This window comes from Triticum urartu, chromosome 5 (assembly GCF_003073215.2).
Source record: "Triticum urartu cultivar G1812 chromosome 5, Tu2.1, whole genome shotgun sequence".
In the NCBI taxonomy this organism is placed as follows: Eukaryota; Viridiplantae; Streptophyta; class Magnoliopsida; order Poales; family Poaceae; genus Triticum; species Triticum urartu.
In genome coordinates this window covers 190,312,771-190,328,908 of record NC_053026.1, presented here as the reverse complement: position 1 = coordinate 190,328,908, position 16,138 = coordinate 190,312,771, and the positions used below count along the sequence as shown (strand labels likewise).

The window sequence follows — 16,138 nt, the reverse complement described above, 5'->3', positions numbered from 1 at the left end:
GCTACGTATGTGGTCTATGTTACAACGACCGAGGACCAACCGCTGTTCAAGGAGGTGTGTATGCGATTGGAGCAGGTGGCTATGGAGGTTTTTTCCCAACATGGGTGGCAACATAACCTTCGGATCAATCCACCACCTCCATCGACATAGGCATAGTGTCGGTCTATAGGGCTCTACTGGTGCTGATTTGTCAATTTTTTTTTCATCAATTTTTGTCAGACCTTCATATTGGGCCGTGTGCATCCTAGTTATGCAGAGGCCGGGTGTTCTCATAATGCTTTGTATCCGCTTGATGCTACATTTGAGATAATAAAATCGCCCTTTATCGAAAAAAATAAGATTAGATGTTTCTATCTTTAGGGCATGTAAAAGTTAAAACACGATGAAGAATTCTCGCTTTAAACAAATATCATTGAACTTTTGCTAACATATTACCGACAACAGTATGCAAGACCTGGAAAATAAAACATATCAAGAGTTTTTCTTGATGAAAAAGCAGCAGATTGCTGATTTTCATTGATGAAGCGGTAGAAGAAAACAGTTACAGGGAACTGGAAAGAAAGAAGAAAGAAATCCATGCAAGGCGCCAGCAGCCTCGCCTATAAACATACCAAGAGTAATGTTTCCAATCATTAAATACTTAGTAAATCCTCAAATGCCATCTTACAATCCACCAGAACATAGTAGCATCACATCCTTTCTATTTCACAGTCCTCGTATCATTCTAGATATAGGTTTATGTCATTGTGTGAGATTTTCTTAGATGGATCGCACCAGTAAGCTTAGCTATTTCCAATATCACCAATCGAACATATAAAAAGTGTATCAACTTACATAGTATAACAAAATTGGGTCTTCTCAAACTTGCTATATCGACCAAAAATTACCAATTTGCCCGCTGTTAAGGAAGTAGAATAAGTGTCACTGGTCCCGGCAGTATATTGTATACTATACGTTGTCAGTGCTAGCACGACCAACATGATCACAGTGGCAAAACCCTCTGAGCTTGTCGTTACCACCGGTCCACCGCAACAGCCCATGCTCTCAATACTTAGTTCATCGAGTTGTGTCATTAACCATTACGTAGTTCATGAAAATAGCAACAATATTATGACCTGGATATAGTAAATTAGTAGGCTAACATAATACAAAGGTAACATGAGATTACGTCCGCAATATCTTAATTATGTTTTCATCAAAGATCTACATGCTTAAATTTCTGCATTCTGATTAAGAAAAACTAAAGGCTCTTTCTTTAAGTATTGACACCTGATCACACGCCTCAATTTTTTATCTTCAAATTTCCAGCTTGGCATTTGCTTAGTTGTTATGATAATCCTGCTAGTACAACTATGAACAATAGGAATCACCATGGAAGAAAGAAACACCACCAGTAATGAGGCCCTTAAGGAATCATGTCATGACCTGAATCTGATCTGCTACAAGATATTTGTCCTTCCTCATATTCAGATCAAGTGGGCAAAACTCCAAACGAAACGATGTACGCATGAAAGAAACACTATTTTTGGCATTTGCTAAATAATCATGGGAGTACATAGAAAACAGAAGATGATTTGGGGCTTCAGGGTCCAGTAGTATATATATTGCCTTTTGCTTACGTGTTTGATGTGACGAAGCCGATGAAGAAAAATGCAATGATTCCGAAGTACGATTTGTCGGGTTTGTAAGGGAGCTTCGCGTACCTTACTCATAAATTGAAAACCCCCAACGATTGTAATGGGAGATGTCCTCCAAAATATTACAGGAATGGACCTTTGAGAAGCTCAGTAGAAACAAAGGTGAAAAGATGGAGATGTAGTCACTTCATTGTCAAACTCATTATTAACAAAAACAAAGGTTGGTAAAAAAAGAGTGGCTATCTATAGTCTTCGAGTCTTGGTCTGATTTACCTGAACAAAGGCTACAAAAAGAATATACCAGCACAACACCTATCTGCAGCAGCTTTCCGCGGAGTTTCTGAAAATGCATAGCAGAAGGACAAGCAGATTGTCAGATACCAAGCAACTTGTCATAATAATTTGCATGGGAGTTCAAAAAATTGTGTGGGATCTCCATTGCCTGGGTAACTAAACTAGGAGGTTAATATTCCAAACTTCTCTACCAAGCTATATCATTTTGGTAGCTTATTTGTGCTTTCTAATTACATGGTTGACCAGCTCAGAAATGATTTAGAGTTAGCTTGTACTATTTCCTCCATAATTGCTCCGTGCAAATTGAATCAATCATCAATCAGAAGAAAAATATCAGCAAAATGTGATTATTTAGATGTTCCAAGAGGCGGTGGTTGCGTGGGCTACTCCCATAAGTTGAGCACCACCATGTCGGCGTGTACGATGAGCACGGCAGTGCCGACGTTTTGGAGAAAAAGGGTTCTCCAGCCACATGGACCCACCAACACCAATTTATTACATCAAAGAGGCTTACCAAGTCAACGACCCTGTTGTGTTCTTGGCTCTTGAACTTTTCTCTCTAGCATTTTGGCACTTATAGCATGTTCTTGCTTATAGTAACTAACCAATTGAATCAAAATTCGTCAGTAGTTACCATTCCCACTGTCTATAACAATCATAGCACATCTAGCAATCAATCGCTAGCAACAAGCATAGCACTGTCTACAACAAGCCTAACATGCCCACTTTTAAAGGACACAACACTACAGAGCTCACAACAAACAGTTCATATTGTGTAGAACTTCACAGCTTAGGTGGCGTCCGACAAACAAACTGCACATCAACAAAAATTGGAGCTCACCTTGGTGATCGGCAGTCAGGGCATCCACCTTCGCTCGCGGTGCTCGAGATAGGCGGCAGACGAGTAGGATATTAAACACGGCGACCGGGAGGAAGGGTCACGGCTGAGGTTGATGAAGCAGTGTACGGAAGCGGCGTCCGGAGGTTGAAGATGCAGTCGACGATGATGTTTGTGGATGCATCAGCTCGCAGCCTCAGACTTGACCTCGACGTGCAGCGATGAGGACCGGAGGGCACCGGTCGCCTTAAGCTTTCCCCCGCCTACTGCACTGGGGACACCTCACTCTCTCGCCAACGCTGGCGCTACCAGCTCGTATTGCAAGCTCCTCAACCGACCAACAATCGCCGCGACAGTCTCCGGTCACCGCCAATGTCCGGTGGCGTACCCCCGACGACGGGGGGCATCGCGCTGCCATCGATGGGGCAGCCGGCCCCGCCGCTACACCCGGAGCCCACCTCGCCCACGGCGCGCCCGCACCACCACTACTACCTCTTCTCGGGGCATCTAGGAAAATAAATGCATCCGAAAGACTAACAACTTTCAGGAAATTAGACACATGACTAGACAGAGATAAAATTATAAATTCTTTCCATGAACCAAGACTTCGAAGCAAGCAGTAATAAACTATAGCCAGCACAGATCATGTAATGTTAATTGTGTCAAGAACTAAATTTTCCTTGGTTGTGAGCGAGATTGTCAGCAAATTAGCTTGAATTGTACCTGCATTGCCACAGTGAACCGCTCCTTTGGATCGGGGTCATAGGCCTCAATCTGTTTGGTAGTCTTATTGGTGAAGTAGCCCACAGAGAGATTGTTTTGGGCGAAATGGAAGGTGTACAGTGCCTTGGAAAAGTACTCGGATTTGGGTAGGATCTCATGATAAATTCCACCTATAGAGTAAAATATCAAAAATTACTGTCGCGTTCTCTGAAATCTGAATGAAAATATGGAATATGACACGCCTTTACTCCTCACCCATTCTGTTATACACGAACTGGCTTCTCTTGGTGAATTGTTCCAACTCCCAGGTCTGCACATCCAAGTAGATCGGGCTGTAAATGAATGTCCAAAAAATTATGAGGCTGTAATTGGAGATGAATATACACCAATTAGATAGCTGTGACTGAGAGTCTGAGATAGATGATGCACTAACATATGTACCGGCCGGCCGGCACCTCCGCGGAGATTTAATGAAAGACATTAGACATGATTGCACGGTATGTCAATTTTTGATATTGAATAAGATTCCTATGCATCTTGCATTAGCAGCATCAGGGAGGGACGAAGCTACATTACTCTCTCGCCGTGATTCAATACTGGTCATACATGTAGCTCTCTTCTGCTTTGACATTGACCAAAACTACTGCACCTAATTACACTGGTCATACATGTACGTTCACATAAAGAAGAGAACGGAGCATCTCACTAATTTGACTACAAGAGGAAAAATACGCCACCGCCAATCCAACTCGACATGGCACGAATTCATCATCAGAGCACGTAAATTTCATTAGCTGGTACCATGAACCAAAATGATTAAAGAAACCCTGCATAAGCATCTCTGAAACATCCAACAGAAGACATGTGCACGCATTATGTATTTCAGTACCAATATAATGCAGGACAAATCAAACTATGTGAGGAAATAGACAGGGCTCAAGTGAAAGTCATCTTACCTGAGCCAATCTCTCCTGCCTCCTCACAATATTCCTCTCCCTGCTAGCTAGCCTTGCTCTTAGCACGCTTGGCCTCAAACTGAAGCATCAAACTGGTCAGAGAGGGTCTTCTCTCTTGCCTTCTCAGCCTCGGACTTGTGGATACTCTCCATGAGGACCCGCTTGTTCTTGAACATGTTAACCAGCGGCAGATCAACAAAATAGGCCAGGTCACCAAAAACTCATCTCGAGTTTGAGCTCTTTATTGAGAATCAGACAAAGAAACATAGAAAATTTAAGAAAAGAGCAAAAATTTACTGGGTGGATAGACTGTCGATCCAGCCGGAGAGGAAGCTATCAGTCACCATGGTCCCAGTTGCGGAAGGCCTCGATGGAAAATAAGAACCCCAGCCGGCAGGGCGGTGCTGAGCAATGGCAAGACGGAGATGTCGACGTGCTCCACGTGCAGCCCCTCGGACTACTCGAACACCTCCGCCGCTGGTCAACGACAGGTCAGCTGCGTTGGTGCGTGCATGAGCGAAGAGAAGAAGGTTCGGATCAGAGAACGTACTGGCGTAGAGGATGCCTTGCGGAGAGAGCCCCTCCTCGAGATGCTCAAGCCATACCATACTGCATCCTGCGCAGCCGCCGTTGACCACCGAACCACATCGTCCCACTTCGACCCGCTTCGGTAATTATACTCCAGTTCAAAGCAATAGTTGGTTGATTTCCAGTTAAATTATACTCCCTGCTTGGCAAACTGAAACTATGATTATCCTAAATCTTACTTCTAGAGTTGCTGCAGATCAACAGCTGCTCTGAGTACAAGAATTCTCCCCCTATATGCAAGATCAGCAGTACAAACAGTACCTTTTTTGAGTATATTTTCAAAGTACTTCAAGCAGGATAATTGAAGTTACTGAAATTTTACTAAAAATGTGCCTACGACTACATCTCCTACTCATAATCTGTACCCATACTCATACAAAAAAACTGAACCCTACTTCTAATCTGTACCCAAGCAGTACTCCAAATTTAAAGGGAGGAGACAGGGGAAGCTCACCATGCAATGGAGATGTGTAACGCCCTCGATGCGGCTATATCTCCCACGTGTCGAAACACGACTTAGAGGCATAACCGCATTGAAAGCAATATCGTAAGTGAGGTAATCTTCACAACAACCCATGTAATACATAAGGGAGAAAGATACATAGTTGGCTTACAATCGCCACTTCACACAATACATGAATAAAGCATTACATCATCTAGATACAAACAAGGTCCGACTACGGAACCAAAATAAAAGAAGACTACCCCAAATGCTACACAGATCCCCGATCGACCCCAATTGGGCTCCACTACTGATCAACTGGAAACGGAACAACATAAAGAACGAGATCTCATCGAGCTCCTCCTTGAGCTTGGTTGCGTCACCTGTACGGTTTCATCGGCACCTGCAAGCTGGTTTTTGGAAGTATCTGTGAGTCACAGGAACTCAGCAATCTCACACCCTCGCGATCAAGACTATTTAAGCTTATGGGTAAGGTAATGGTATGAGGTGGAGCTGCAGCAAGCGGCTAGCATATATGGTGGCTAACATACGCAAATGAGAGCGAGAAGAGAAGGCAAAGCATGGTCGAACAACTATGATCAAGAAGTGATCCTAGAACAACCTACGTTAAGCATTACTCCAACACCGTGTTCACTTCCCGGACTCCGCCGAGAAGAGACCATCACGGTTACACACGCGGTTGATGTATTTTAATTAAGATCAACTTCAGGTTTTCTACAACCGGACATTAACAAATTCCCATCTGCCCATAACCGCGGGCACGGTTTTCGAAAGTTCAAAACCCTGCAGGGGTGTCCCAACTTAGCCCATCACAAGCTCTCACGGTCAACGAAGGATATTCCCTTTCCCAAGACAATCCGATCAGGCTCGACATCCTGGTTACAAGACATCCTCGACAATGGTAAAACAAGTCCAACAACACCGCCCGAATGTGCCGACAAATCTCGATAGGAGCTGCACATATCTCGTTCTCAGGGCACACTCAGATGAGCGCTCCATACAACTAAAACCAAACCTCGAGTTTCCCCGAGGGGGCACTGCACAGGGCTCTAGCTTGGACCAACACTCAGAGGAGCACTGGCCCGGGGGGGGGGGTAAAATAATGATGACCCTCGGGAGCGCGACTCCCAATGGAAAAAGAGGCTAGGTGGCGAATGGTAAAACCAATGTTGGGCATTGCTGGAGGAGTTTTATTCAAGGCGACCTGTCAAGGGGTTCCCATTATAACCCAACCGCGTAAGGAACGCAAAATCCGGGAACATAACACTGATATGACGGAAAGTAGGGCGGCAAGAGTGGAACAAAACACCAGGCATAAGGCCGAGCCTTCCACCCTTTACCAAGTATATAGATGCATTAATTAAATAAGAGATATTATGATATCCCAACAAAATATCCATGTTCCAAACATGGAACAAGCTCCAATCTTCACCTGCAACTAACAACGCTATAAGAGGGGCTGAGCAAAGCGATAACATAGCCAAACAACAGTTTGTTAGGACAAGGTGGGTTAGAGGCTTGGCTTAACAATATGAGAGGCATGATAAGCAAGTGGTAGGTATCGCAGCATAGGCATAGCAAAAAAGCGAGCAAACTAGCAAGCAAAGATAGAAGTGATTTCGAGGGTATGGTCATCTTGCCTGAAATCCCGGAAGGAAGAAGAACGAGTCCATGAAGAAGACAAACGGACGTAGTCGAACGGGTCCTCACAAACGCGACGTTAACGGAACCAACCCGAAGAAGCAACACCGGAAAAAAGCACACAACATAGTAAACAACCAACACATGAACATGGTATGATATGCGGGATGCGGTATGTGATGCATATGCATGATTTGGAAATGAATGATTGAACCTGGCCTCAACTTGGAAATCCAAGAGTGCCTCTGGAAAGGTGATTTGATTTCGGTTGAAATCGATATAAAGATCACCGGAATCGGATGCACGGTTTGGAAATGACAAGCAAAACAAATATGGCACCGGTCTGCGATTAACAACAAGTAGCCATTTAAATGCATCAAGATAAATATGCTACTGCACTCAAACATGGCAACAAAATACATGGCAGGGATCCACTCATGATGCTTGACAAAAAATGAACACTGAGCTACGACTAATTCATCCATTAACAGGTTCAAACAAGCATGGCAAAAGTGCAAATGATAACAGGTTTCAGACTTAGTGAAATTAACACAAGTCTGGAATTTATCACCAGGAAGAAATCTTTAGAGCAGGAAAACTACAAGCTACAGGAACTTAACATGGAAAAGTAAGGCATGGCATGAAGCTACTCAAAGCACGTAACAAAAGTCCCTTAGTGACCTTGAGCCAAAAGGGATCAGAAAATACAATTGCAAGCATGTGAACATAGCAAAAACACAAACAGATTCAGACTTAGTGAAAAACTGGAGCATGCAAAACAGTTAACGAGTAGGCATGTTTACGAGCTCGATGCACTCACTAAAGAGCATGGCATGACAAACTAAGCATACACCCGTCAAAAAGACATAGCATAGAAGCTAGACATGGCAAGAACATCATCATAGCATGCACGGATCAATAGCAACATCCTCGGCAAAATCGCTAAACATGTCAACAATCTGCCCGGAACATTTTATAGCAAAAGTAGAGCTCGATTGCCTCAAGCTAGGTTGCTACATAAATGCAAACAAATACATGGATGGATAGAGCACCACAATGTTAACAAAACATCCTTACTGATCATCCTCAAAAGAGACATGGATTACTAGGAAACAACATGAACATATGACATAACAACAAAATCAGGACAAGGACTTGGTGAAATTCTAAGTCCCTGAAATCAGCATTACCGATTACGCTACTTTGCAAGCTTGTGCTAGTCACCACAAATATCACAAAAAATACATGGCAAGCACCTCTATAAAGATGAAATGGCATATAAGAAAACACATGTAGAGCTCAGGATCATAGCATGCACACATTAATCATGGCAAAAATGACAAATAGCTATTTGTTGAAACAGATCTGACAAATTATCCATATAGCCCTCTTCCAACAGCATATCGGGCGTTAAGATGAGCTCAAATGAAAATGATGCAATGAGATGAAATGATATACTCGTCGAGACGAACATTTTGATATGCTACACGCATGAATCAGAGCCACGGATGATGAGTTATGAGCGACGGAAAATGCATAAAAATTCTGAGATCTGGGGACTTTGCAGATCTCGAGGGGAAAGAAAGTCATCCTCTGGTTTTCTTCCAGATCTGGGCGCGGTGAACGAGGATCGCCGGAGAAGACCTCGCGGTTGCCGGAGACGAAGAGGGAGGTCGCCGGCGAGGGAGTTCCGGGGCGGATCCGGCCGGAGGAGGGCGTTACCAGCGCGGCCGTCGACGTGGGCGGACGGATCCGGTCAGCGCGGCCCCGTCGTGGGTTGGTGGCGCGGGCTCGCCGAAGCAACGGCGAAGGCGGCGGGCGGTGGAGGCGGCGCACGGCGGCCGAGGCGGCGGGGCGACGCCGGCGAGAGGGCGCGGTGGCCGGCGCATGGCGGCGCTGCGAGGAGACGGGTGGCGGTCGGCGGCACTGGGCGGCGCGCGGGCATCCGGCGCGGTGTCGGCGGAGATCGACGGCGGCGCGGGGTGCCCGAGGCGGCGGGGCAGACGCGCGACGGTGGCCGGCGGCGAGGCGCGAAGCGGCGGCGCAGGGGAGGAGTTTTTAGGGTTTCATCTGCGCGAATTTCGGAGGAGGGGTGTTTAAATAGGTAGAGGGAGGTAGGAGAGTCCAAATGAGATGCGGTTTTCGGCCACGCGATCGTGATCGAACGATCGAGATGATGGAGGAGGTTTAAGTGGGTTTTGGGCCACTTTGGAGGGGTGTTGGGCTGCAACACACACGAGGCCTTTTCGGTCCCTCGGTTAACCGTTGGAGTATCAAACGAAGTTCAAATGATACGAAACTTGACAGGCGGTCTACCGGTAGTAACCCAAGGCCGCATGACAAGTCTCGGTCCAATCCGAACACGTTTAACACCCACACACGAAAAGAGGTAGAAAGGGACACCGGATGACATAGGAGCGCCGAATTGCAAAACGGACAGCGGGGAAAATGCTCGGATGCATGAGACGAACACGTATGCAAATAAAATGCACATGATAACATGATATGAGATGCATGACACGCAAGCAATGACAATGCAACGACAGCGAATAACTGGAGGACACCTGTCACATCGGTCTCGGGGCGTCACGAGATGCTAGCGAAGAGGGGCATCGTCGAGCAGGGTGTCCTCGAGTAGATGTTCGTCGTCGAGCATCACCTGTTCGCCTCCCGGTCCTGGGTGTAGTAGGTTTAGGCGGGGACGCCGGCATGGGCGCGCGCGAAGGGCTTGGCGCTGGCTGGGCCGCGCACGGCCTTGTGGAGCTGCGGCCACGACAGCACAAGCGCGTACAGCCTCCGACCACCGTCGGTTGTGTGCTCGGAGAAGACGCTGCGGGAGGCGAGCAGGCGATGGACGGGTCCGGGTGGCCGAGCAGGAGCAGCGCATTGGCGCGACCCGCCCACACCGCGGTTGTCGCTCGATCCGCCACGAGGGGAGGGGAAGAGAGGGGGCCACGACGGGAGGCGAAGTCGCCGGTTCTGGGAGGAGGTGGGGAGGGATCTGGGGATGCGTCGGTGCGTGGGGAGGAGCCGCCGCTGACGAGATCCAGATCGAGCGGGGTGATCCTGATCGAGCGGGGTGACGAGATTCGTTACTGTTTTTTTAACCTGGTTAATTTTCGTAGGTTAACCGTCGTAGATTTTTTTAGGTCGATTTTCTGTCGCTGAACCGTAGTGTTTCACAACGGGCCTAGTTGTAGCATGCCGTTTTTTTGGTCGGTCTGGAGGGAGGAAGTGGGGGATCGCTGGGTAGTGGGAGGTGGGAGAAGGTACCAAAAAAAACCAGGAAAGGTGGGACGAAAATTGACCGGCGGAGACTACCAACTGCTCCATTAGGAGTAGATATTGATACCAAGTAACAGAAGCAAAATGATAGAGAGCGGCATGCACGGATGACCAATGAAGAAAAATATGGAAAAGTAAAAAAACGCCGTGAAACCTATCAACAAAATAAAACACTTAAAGATTCAATCCAGTTGCAAAAAAATCACACAAAGAAGGAAGAAATATGCAAGCCAGCACAGAAGGGAAAAATGCGCATAAGAAAGACAGAAATATGCAAATACGCAGCCAAAACAAAAAGAAAGCTAGAATTGAGCAAATTGCAGCTACCCGTGAATTGAAACGCAACACACCATATAAATATTCAATTGTGATGGAGAGCGCTGCATATATTGCAACAGAAGAGGAAAGAGTAAACCTATACGGCGAGGATTTCGTGGTTAGCACACACACAACGGAAGCATATATGCATGGACACCCGATGTGTGCAACATTTTCATTGTATGATGTTAGTAACTCAACAGAAATGCTGCATGTATGACATTTTTATTTTCTGTATAATGCTTAATATGCATTGTATACTAACCTTCTGTTATGGTTGATAATCTATATCTTTTGCACTTATATTTGGTTTGTTTGTTGAGATATACGCACACTATAAACCTAAGGATGGTAGTCAACCATGTCTATGCTTGATTATAGTACCGCAATATGCTTTGTCAGTGACAACCTAGCACATGCTTGATTATAGTACACATTATTCCTATTGAAAGATGTATTAAATCTGAAATATTCATTCTTTTGATAATGAAATGAAGGCGAGAAATAATACCTTGCATTGGCAGAAGAAATTATGTTTCAGTAATTCCAATTTTGTTATCTTTTGTATGTCTTTTTATTCTTATGTTGAGTTTATTTTTTTCATTTCTGTTAGAGATGATTGTCTGTAACTCTTTTTTTAGTAGGTGATTGTCTTTAACCTAACCCGCAAATTGTACAATGCATAAGTTTGTTAGCCGTTTGCAAAGATTGGTTGGCTAAAATCACAATTTTTCTTCATGTACATTCCCATCACCTTGCATATTGGGTTTAGGAGCGTGTGTTTTTCTCCCACTGCAACACACATGCATGTTTGCTAGTAAACCTAACGAGAGGATACACTTTTATTTTAACATCAAAGTACTTTTTTATTGCAAGGTGATCACCCTAACAAGAACACCTTTTACAAAAGAGTTGGTATATCAAACGGGTTAAGAATCAAAGCTGTTGTTACTAGATTGCTTGATTGGCACGTCGGCGTCCTGTTCAAAATTTTGAATTTCTAATGGGCCGTGGAAGGCTTAGCTGGCAGCAGCAACGAGTGTTGGGCTCTCAAGTTCCTCGCGCGAGGCCTTCAAATACCCCCACCTCGTCGCAGCCGCAGTGATCCACATTCCACCCGCACCTGCGCTTCCCAAACCTCCCCTCTCCCCCAGCCTCCGCCCCACTTCCTTCTCCTCCAGCAGCACGCGATCCTCCGGCTCGTACAGGTCTCGTCCTCCTCCACGGCTTCCACTCGCCGTCTTCGCTCGTGCGTCCCAGTGCTCGCTCCTTACACCTTCTCCTGTGACGCAGGCGCGCACGCGGGATGGCGCCGTCCAAGCAGTACGACGAGGGCGGGCAGCTCCAGCTCATGGAGGCCGACCGGGTCGAGGAGGAGGAGGAGTGCTTCGAGTCCATCGACAAGTGTACGTTCGCCGCCTCCTACCCCTCTCCTCTCGAAACCCGCCCGCTGCCCCGTCTCCGGTGCTGCATTTACTTGCTTGTTCGTGTGCCTGCGTCGCGCGTGTGTCGGCATGTGGGGGTTAGGCCTGCTCACCGTTGCGTTCCGGGTGCTTCCGCCTCTAAGTTCGCGCGTTTCGGTCGCAATTTCGTGCTGTTTGGAGATGGGTTTGGTGCGGATTTCGCTTAGCCTCCACATTTGGTTGGTTTTTGGTGCGTGCAGCGCGTGGTCGCGTGTGCTCGTGTTGCGTTTGTTTTGATTTTCTCCCCTATTTCTTGCAGTCTGGGGATTAACTAGCGCCCTTGGTAGGCTAATTTCGTGCAGCTTTGCTGATTCCCCCCACTTGATTTCTCTTTACCGGTTAGTTTGTGCTAATCGCTGTGTGGTGCCGTTTTTTCTCCACGGATTAGTCTGAACTTAGCCCCAATTTTGAGCTGCCATGCGTTTAATCCGCCGTAGCGATCACTGTCTGTAGAATCCTTTCGAATTCGGCACTAGATACAGTTCAATCGCGTGGGTTTTCTGTGGAAACTTGGACCAATTACGGACGCGTTTTCGTCCACTTCGTGGCGTAGGGTTTAAGCCTGTCTTCCTCATCTGTTCCACTTTTTTTTTCTGAATGTTCACCTGTTCTGTTCCATAATTACGGGTAGCTTCCGCGAGTTTAGCAAGTTTACTTTAAACATTTGTCTAGATGTGATCCGCGCTTGTGTTTTGTTTGCGTGATCCAATTGGTTCGTCGTGCACTTTGTTCATTGCCATGAATTTGAATCCTAAGCCGTAACCTTCCTTTTAACGCTGTAACTGATCACTCGTCCAAACAGTGATCTCGCAGGGAATAAACTCAGGAGACGTGAAGAAGCTGCAGGATGCGGGGATCTACACTTGCAATGGGCTGATGATGCACACCAAGAAGGTCCCAATCCCGTCAGAGCATAAATCTGCATGCATTCTCCCTAAAATTTGTGGTTGCATACTGAAGCTGATTTCTGGTGCACGACACATGACTGTTATTAGTTGCTTTATGTATTCAAGTTTCAACACATGATTGATGTTGTTTCAGTACCAATGTATGGATTCATCTTGCAGAGCCTTACAGGGATTAAGGGCTTGTCTGAAGCAAAGGTTGATAAGATCTGCGAGGCTGCTGAAAAACTTCTGGTATGATTGTTATCATCTTTGCATTGATTCTGGTTTACAACTTCTGTGCCATATTATTCTCTTTGCATTGATTCTGGTTTACAACTTCTGTGCCATCTGTGCTATGCGATCGAGTCTTCTGAAATTTGTATTCTATTTGATTTTCAGAGTCAGGGTTTCATGACAGGAAGTGATCTCCTTATTAAGGTAAGGTTTAGGGAGCTAAGCTACTGATGAAGGACGACCATACAGTTTAGTGCTGTTTTTGCAGTAGTGCTACACCGCTACTATGCTAAACTTACTGTAATAGTTTGTTTTTGGAATCTGCTTGAGTGCTTTCATTACTCCACCTGTGTACTGCCCAGTTGTTTGATTTACTTTTTCGTATATTGAAGCGAAAGTCTGTTGTCCGGATTACCACTGGGAGCCAAGCGCTTGATGAGCTGCTTGGAGGTAACATATGTCGCCCTTGATTCTGTTCTGATTATTTCTGATGTTATGCTCTAACCCATTCACATATTTCCATAATTTGAAGGAGGGATTGAAACACTCTGTATCACAGAGGCATTTGGAGAGTTCCGGTCAGTAAATGTTCCAGTTACCATTTTCTTCTGGATTTTTTTTTGCAGGGAGCGCCTATTAGTTTTATCTCTGTTATGTATGATTTGTGCCATATTTCGCAGTAGATGTAGCAATTTTTAGTCCCAGTAATTTTTTAGTTGGTAAAACTCTGATAAGCTGCTTTCACCTCCTTTTCTGCTGTCTAGTCTTCCAGAGGTATTGATGATGGTGCATATTCAGTTCCAACTTTCTAGCGCTAAAATCCATATTATTTACTTTGTCTTGCAGGTCAGGGAAGACCCAGTTGGCTCATACTCTTTGTGTCTCCACTCAGGTACATTTCCTGCCTTGTATATTCTCGGTGAAACCTCACTACATCAGAATCCATGAATAACTCTGCTTGTTTAATCAAATGTATAACAGCTTCCACTCCACATGCATGGTGGGAACGGGAAGGTTGCCTACATTGACACTGAGGGAACATTGTATCCTTTGAATTCCTTAGTAATACCTATAGTCGATTTGTTCAATGAATTCATTTACATTCCTGTGCTTATCGAAACTATTCCCTTAACGGAGTTATCAGCCGGCCTGAACGCATTGTGCCAATTGCTGAGAGATTTGGGATGGATGCCAATGCTGTTCTTGACAATGTATGGCTCCTTTTACATCTCTCTTAACCCATTTAAGGAAGAATAGATCAAGATCTTTGTTTAATTCGTGATCTTTCTGTTTTAGATCATATACGCTCGCGCATACACCTATGAGCACCAGTACAACTTACTCCTGGGCCTTGCTGCCAAGATGGCCGAAGAGCCTTTCAGGCTTCTGGTACGCATGACTTTGCTGACATGTACTATCAAACTTACAAGTTGATAGATCTCAACTGTGCTCATGTGATCTTTGTTTGGCTTGGAAATGATAGATCGTGGATTCTGTGATTGCGCTATTCCGTGTTGATTTCAGTGGTAGGGGTGAACTTGCAGAGCGTCAGGTATTCTACTGTAACTAGCTAACTATGTGAAAAAATCAAGCAACTCATGATGTAGTCGAATGCTTGCATTTTATACACTTGCTCTAAGTGATGTGCTCTGGAACTGCAGCAAAAACTGGCACAAATGCTGTCCCGCCTTACAAAGATTGCTGAGGAGTTCAATGTTGCAGTGTACATCACCAACCAAGGTGTGCTTTCCAATCTATCCTGTCTGTTCCAAGAAAGAGCTCCTTATATTCGTGGATCTCAAATCATATAAGTTCTTTCCTTGTTCCAGTGATTGCGGACCCAGGTGGTGGTATGTTCATCACTGACCCCAAAAAGCCGGCAGGAGGCCACGTGCTGGCGCATGCAGCCACCATCCGGTTGATGCTGAGGAAAAGCAAAGGCGAGCAGCGTGTCTGCAAGATCTTTGACGCCCCTAACCTTCCCGAGGGAGAAGCTATATCCTTTTGCTTACTAGTACTTGTTTACTGCTTGTGCTATTCATTGCTTTAATTTGTTTGGTTGCTGAACTCTTGATAGGATTGTTTTGCTCAGACTTGCACAGCTTTATGATTTAGTTCTTAGTTGTTAACCTCCTTTACTGAAGCTTCACGTAGCACAAATTAGCAATGATCAGATGTCGAGAAATTGTTTCCCTTGACCACCAACACGTTTTCCAGATTACAACAGGCGGATTGATGGATGTGAAAGACTGATTGTTCATCCAGGGCGCTTCCTGTCTTAAGCTGTTGATAGTTCTGCTAGCAAATCGACAAAGGCTACTGCACCGTTACTCTGTTCTTGCCACTGCAGAGAAGAAATTGGGCAACCTCTATGCTGTTTATACCTCCTGTTGGGTGTTCTGTAAGCTTGTAGTAGTAATGCCTTAAGGATTTGTGGTGAGGACAAAAGTTATCTCGCGTGACTCATCATAAGACCTTAGCCTGATGTAGTGGAGATGTAAGGTTAACATGTTCTTTGCTTCAGGAAGACACCAAACTGAAGGATATGAAAATGAAATAGTCTGTCTTATTCTTTGAAGAATGAAATAGTCATATGCTTTTGTTACTTATATACACAAAGTGATCTTCCATTCTCTTTCTGTATGAGTAAAGGTGGACTCTATTATCTTGCATGGATCGAGCTCTAAATAACTATTGAAGTGAATTCCATTTTTTATCCTCTAGTTTCATGTTCGTGGCAGAAATTACAACATTTTGCAGTTTTTCCATGTTTTTACCAATTTTAAGCGAACTTGTGCCACAAATTACCCC

The 16,138-nt window shown here is 45.2% G+C and overlaps 1 protein-coding gene and 1 long non-coding RNA gene across 4 annotated transcripts; one reads left to right on the top strand and one right to left on the bottom strand.

The window, feature by feature from the left end:
• Positions 1-777: 777 nt before the first annotated feature.
• LOC125508361 lies at positions 778-4,441 on the bottom strand. Of its 3 annotated transcripts, none has more exons than XR_007283393.1 (5): positions 3,926-4,441; positions 3,748-3,824; positions 3,493-3,662; positions 2,773-3,276; positions 778-1,977 (listed from the first exon to the last, which is right to left on the bottom strand). It is a non-coding gene; the product is annotated as an uncharacterized LOC125508361 (long non-coding RNA). The 3 variants fall into 3 exon arrangements; XR_007283395.1 differs by lacking the exon at positions 3,926-4,441 and having other exon boundaries at positions 778-1,773; positions 1,911-1,977; positions 3,748-3,919; XR_007283392.1 differs by lacking the exon at positions 3,926-4,441 and having other exon boundaries at positions 3,748-3,919.
• A 7,390-nt stretch (positions 4,442-11,831) lies between these two features.
• LOC125555810 (meiotic recombination protein DMC1 homolog B) lies at positions 11,832-15,905 on the top strand. Its single transcript, XM_048718653.1, has 15 exons — positions 11,832-11,951; positions 12,037-12,149; positions 13,009-13,100; positions 13,274-13,345; positions 13,493-13,531; positions 13,720-13,777; positions 13,860-13,905; positions 14,174-14,219; positions 14,309-14,370; positions 14,472-14,538; positions 14,624-14,716; positions 14,811-14,879; positions 14,989-15,067; positions 15,157-15,323; positions 15,536-15,905. The coding sequence occupies exons 2-15, from the start codon at positions 12,050-12,052 to the stop codon at positions 15,578-15,580; spliced, it is 1,035 nt and encodes a 344-aa protein (XP_048574610.1). The 5' UTR covers positions 11,832-11,951; positions 12,037-12,049; the 3' UTR covers positions 15,581-15,905.
• Positions 15,906-16,138: the final 233 nt, after the last annotated feature.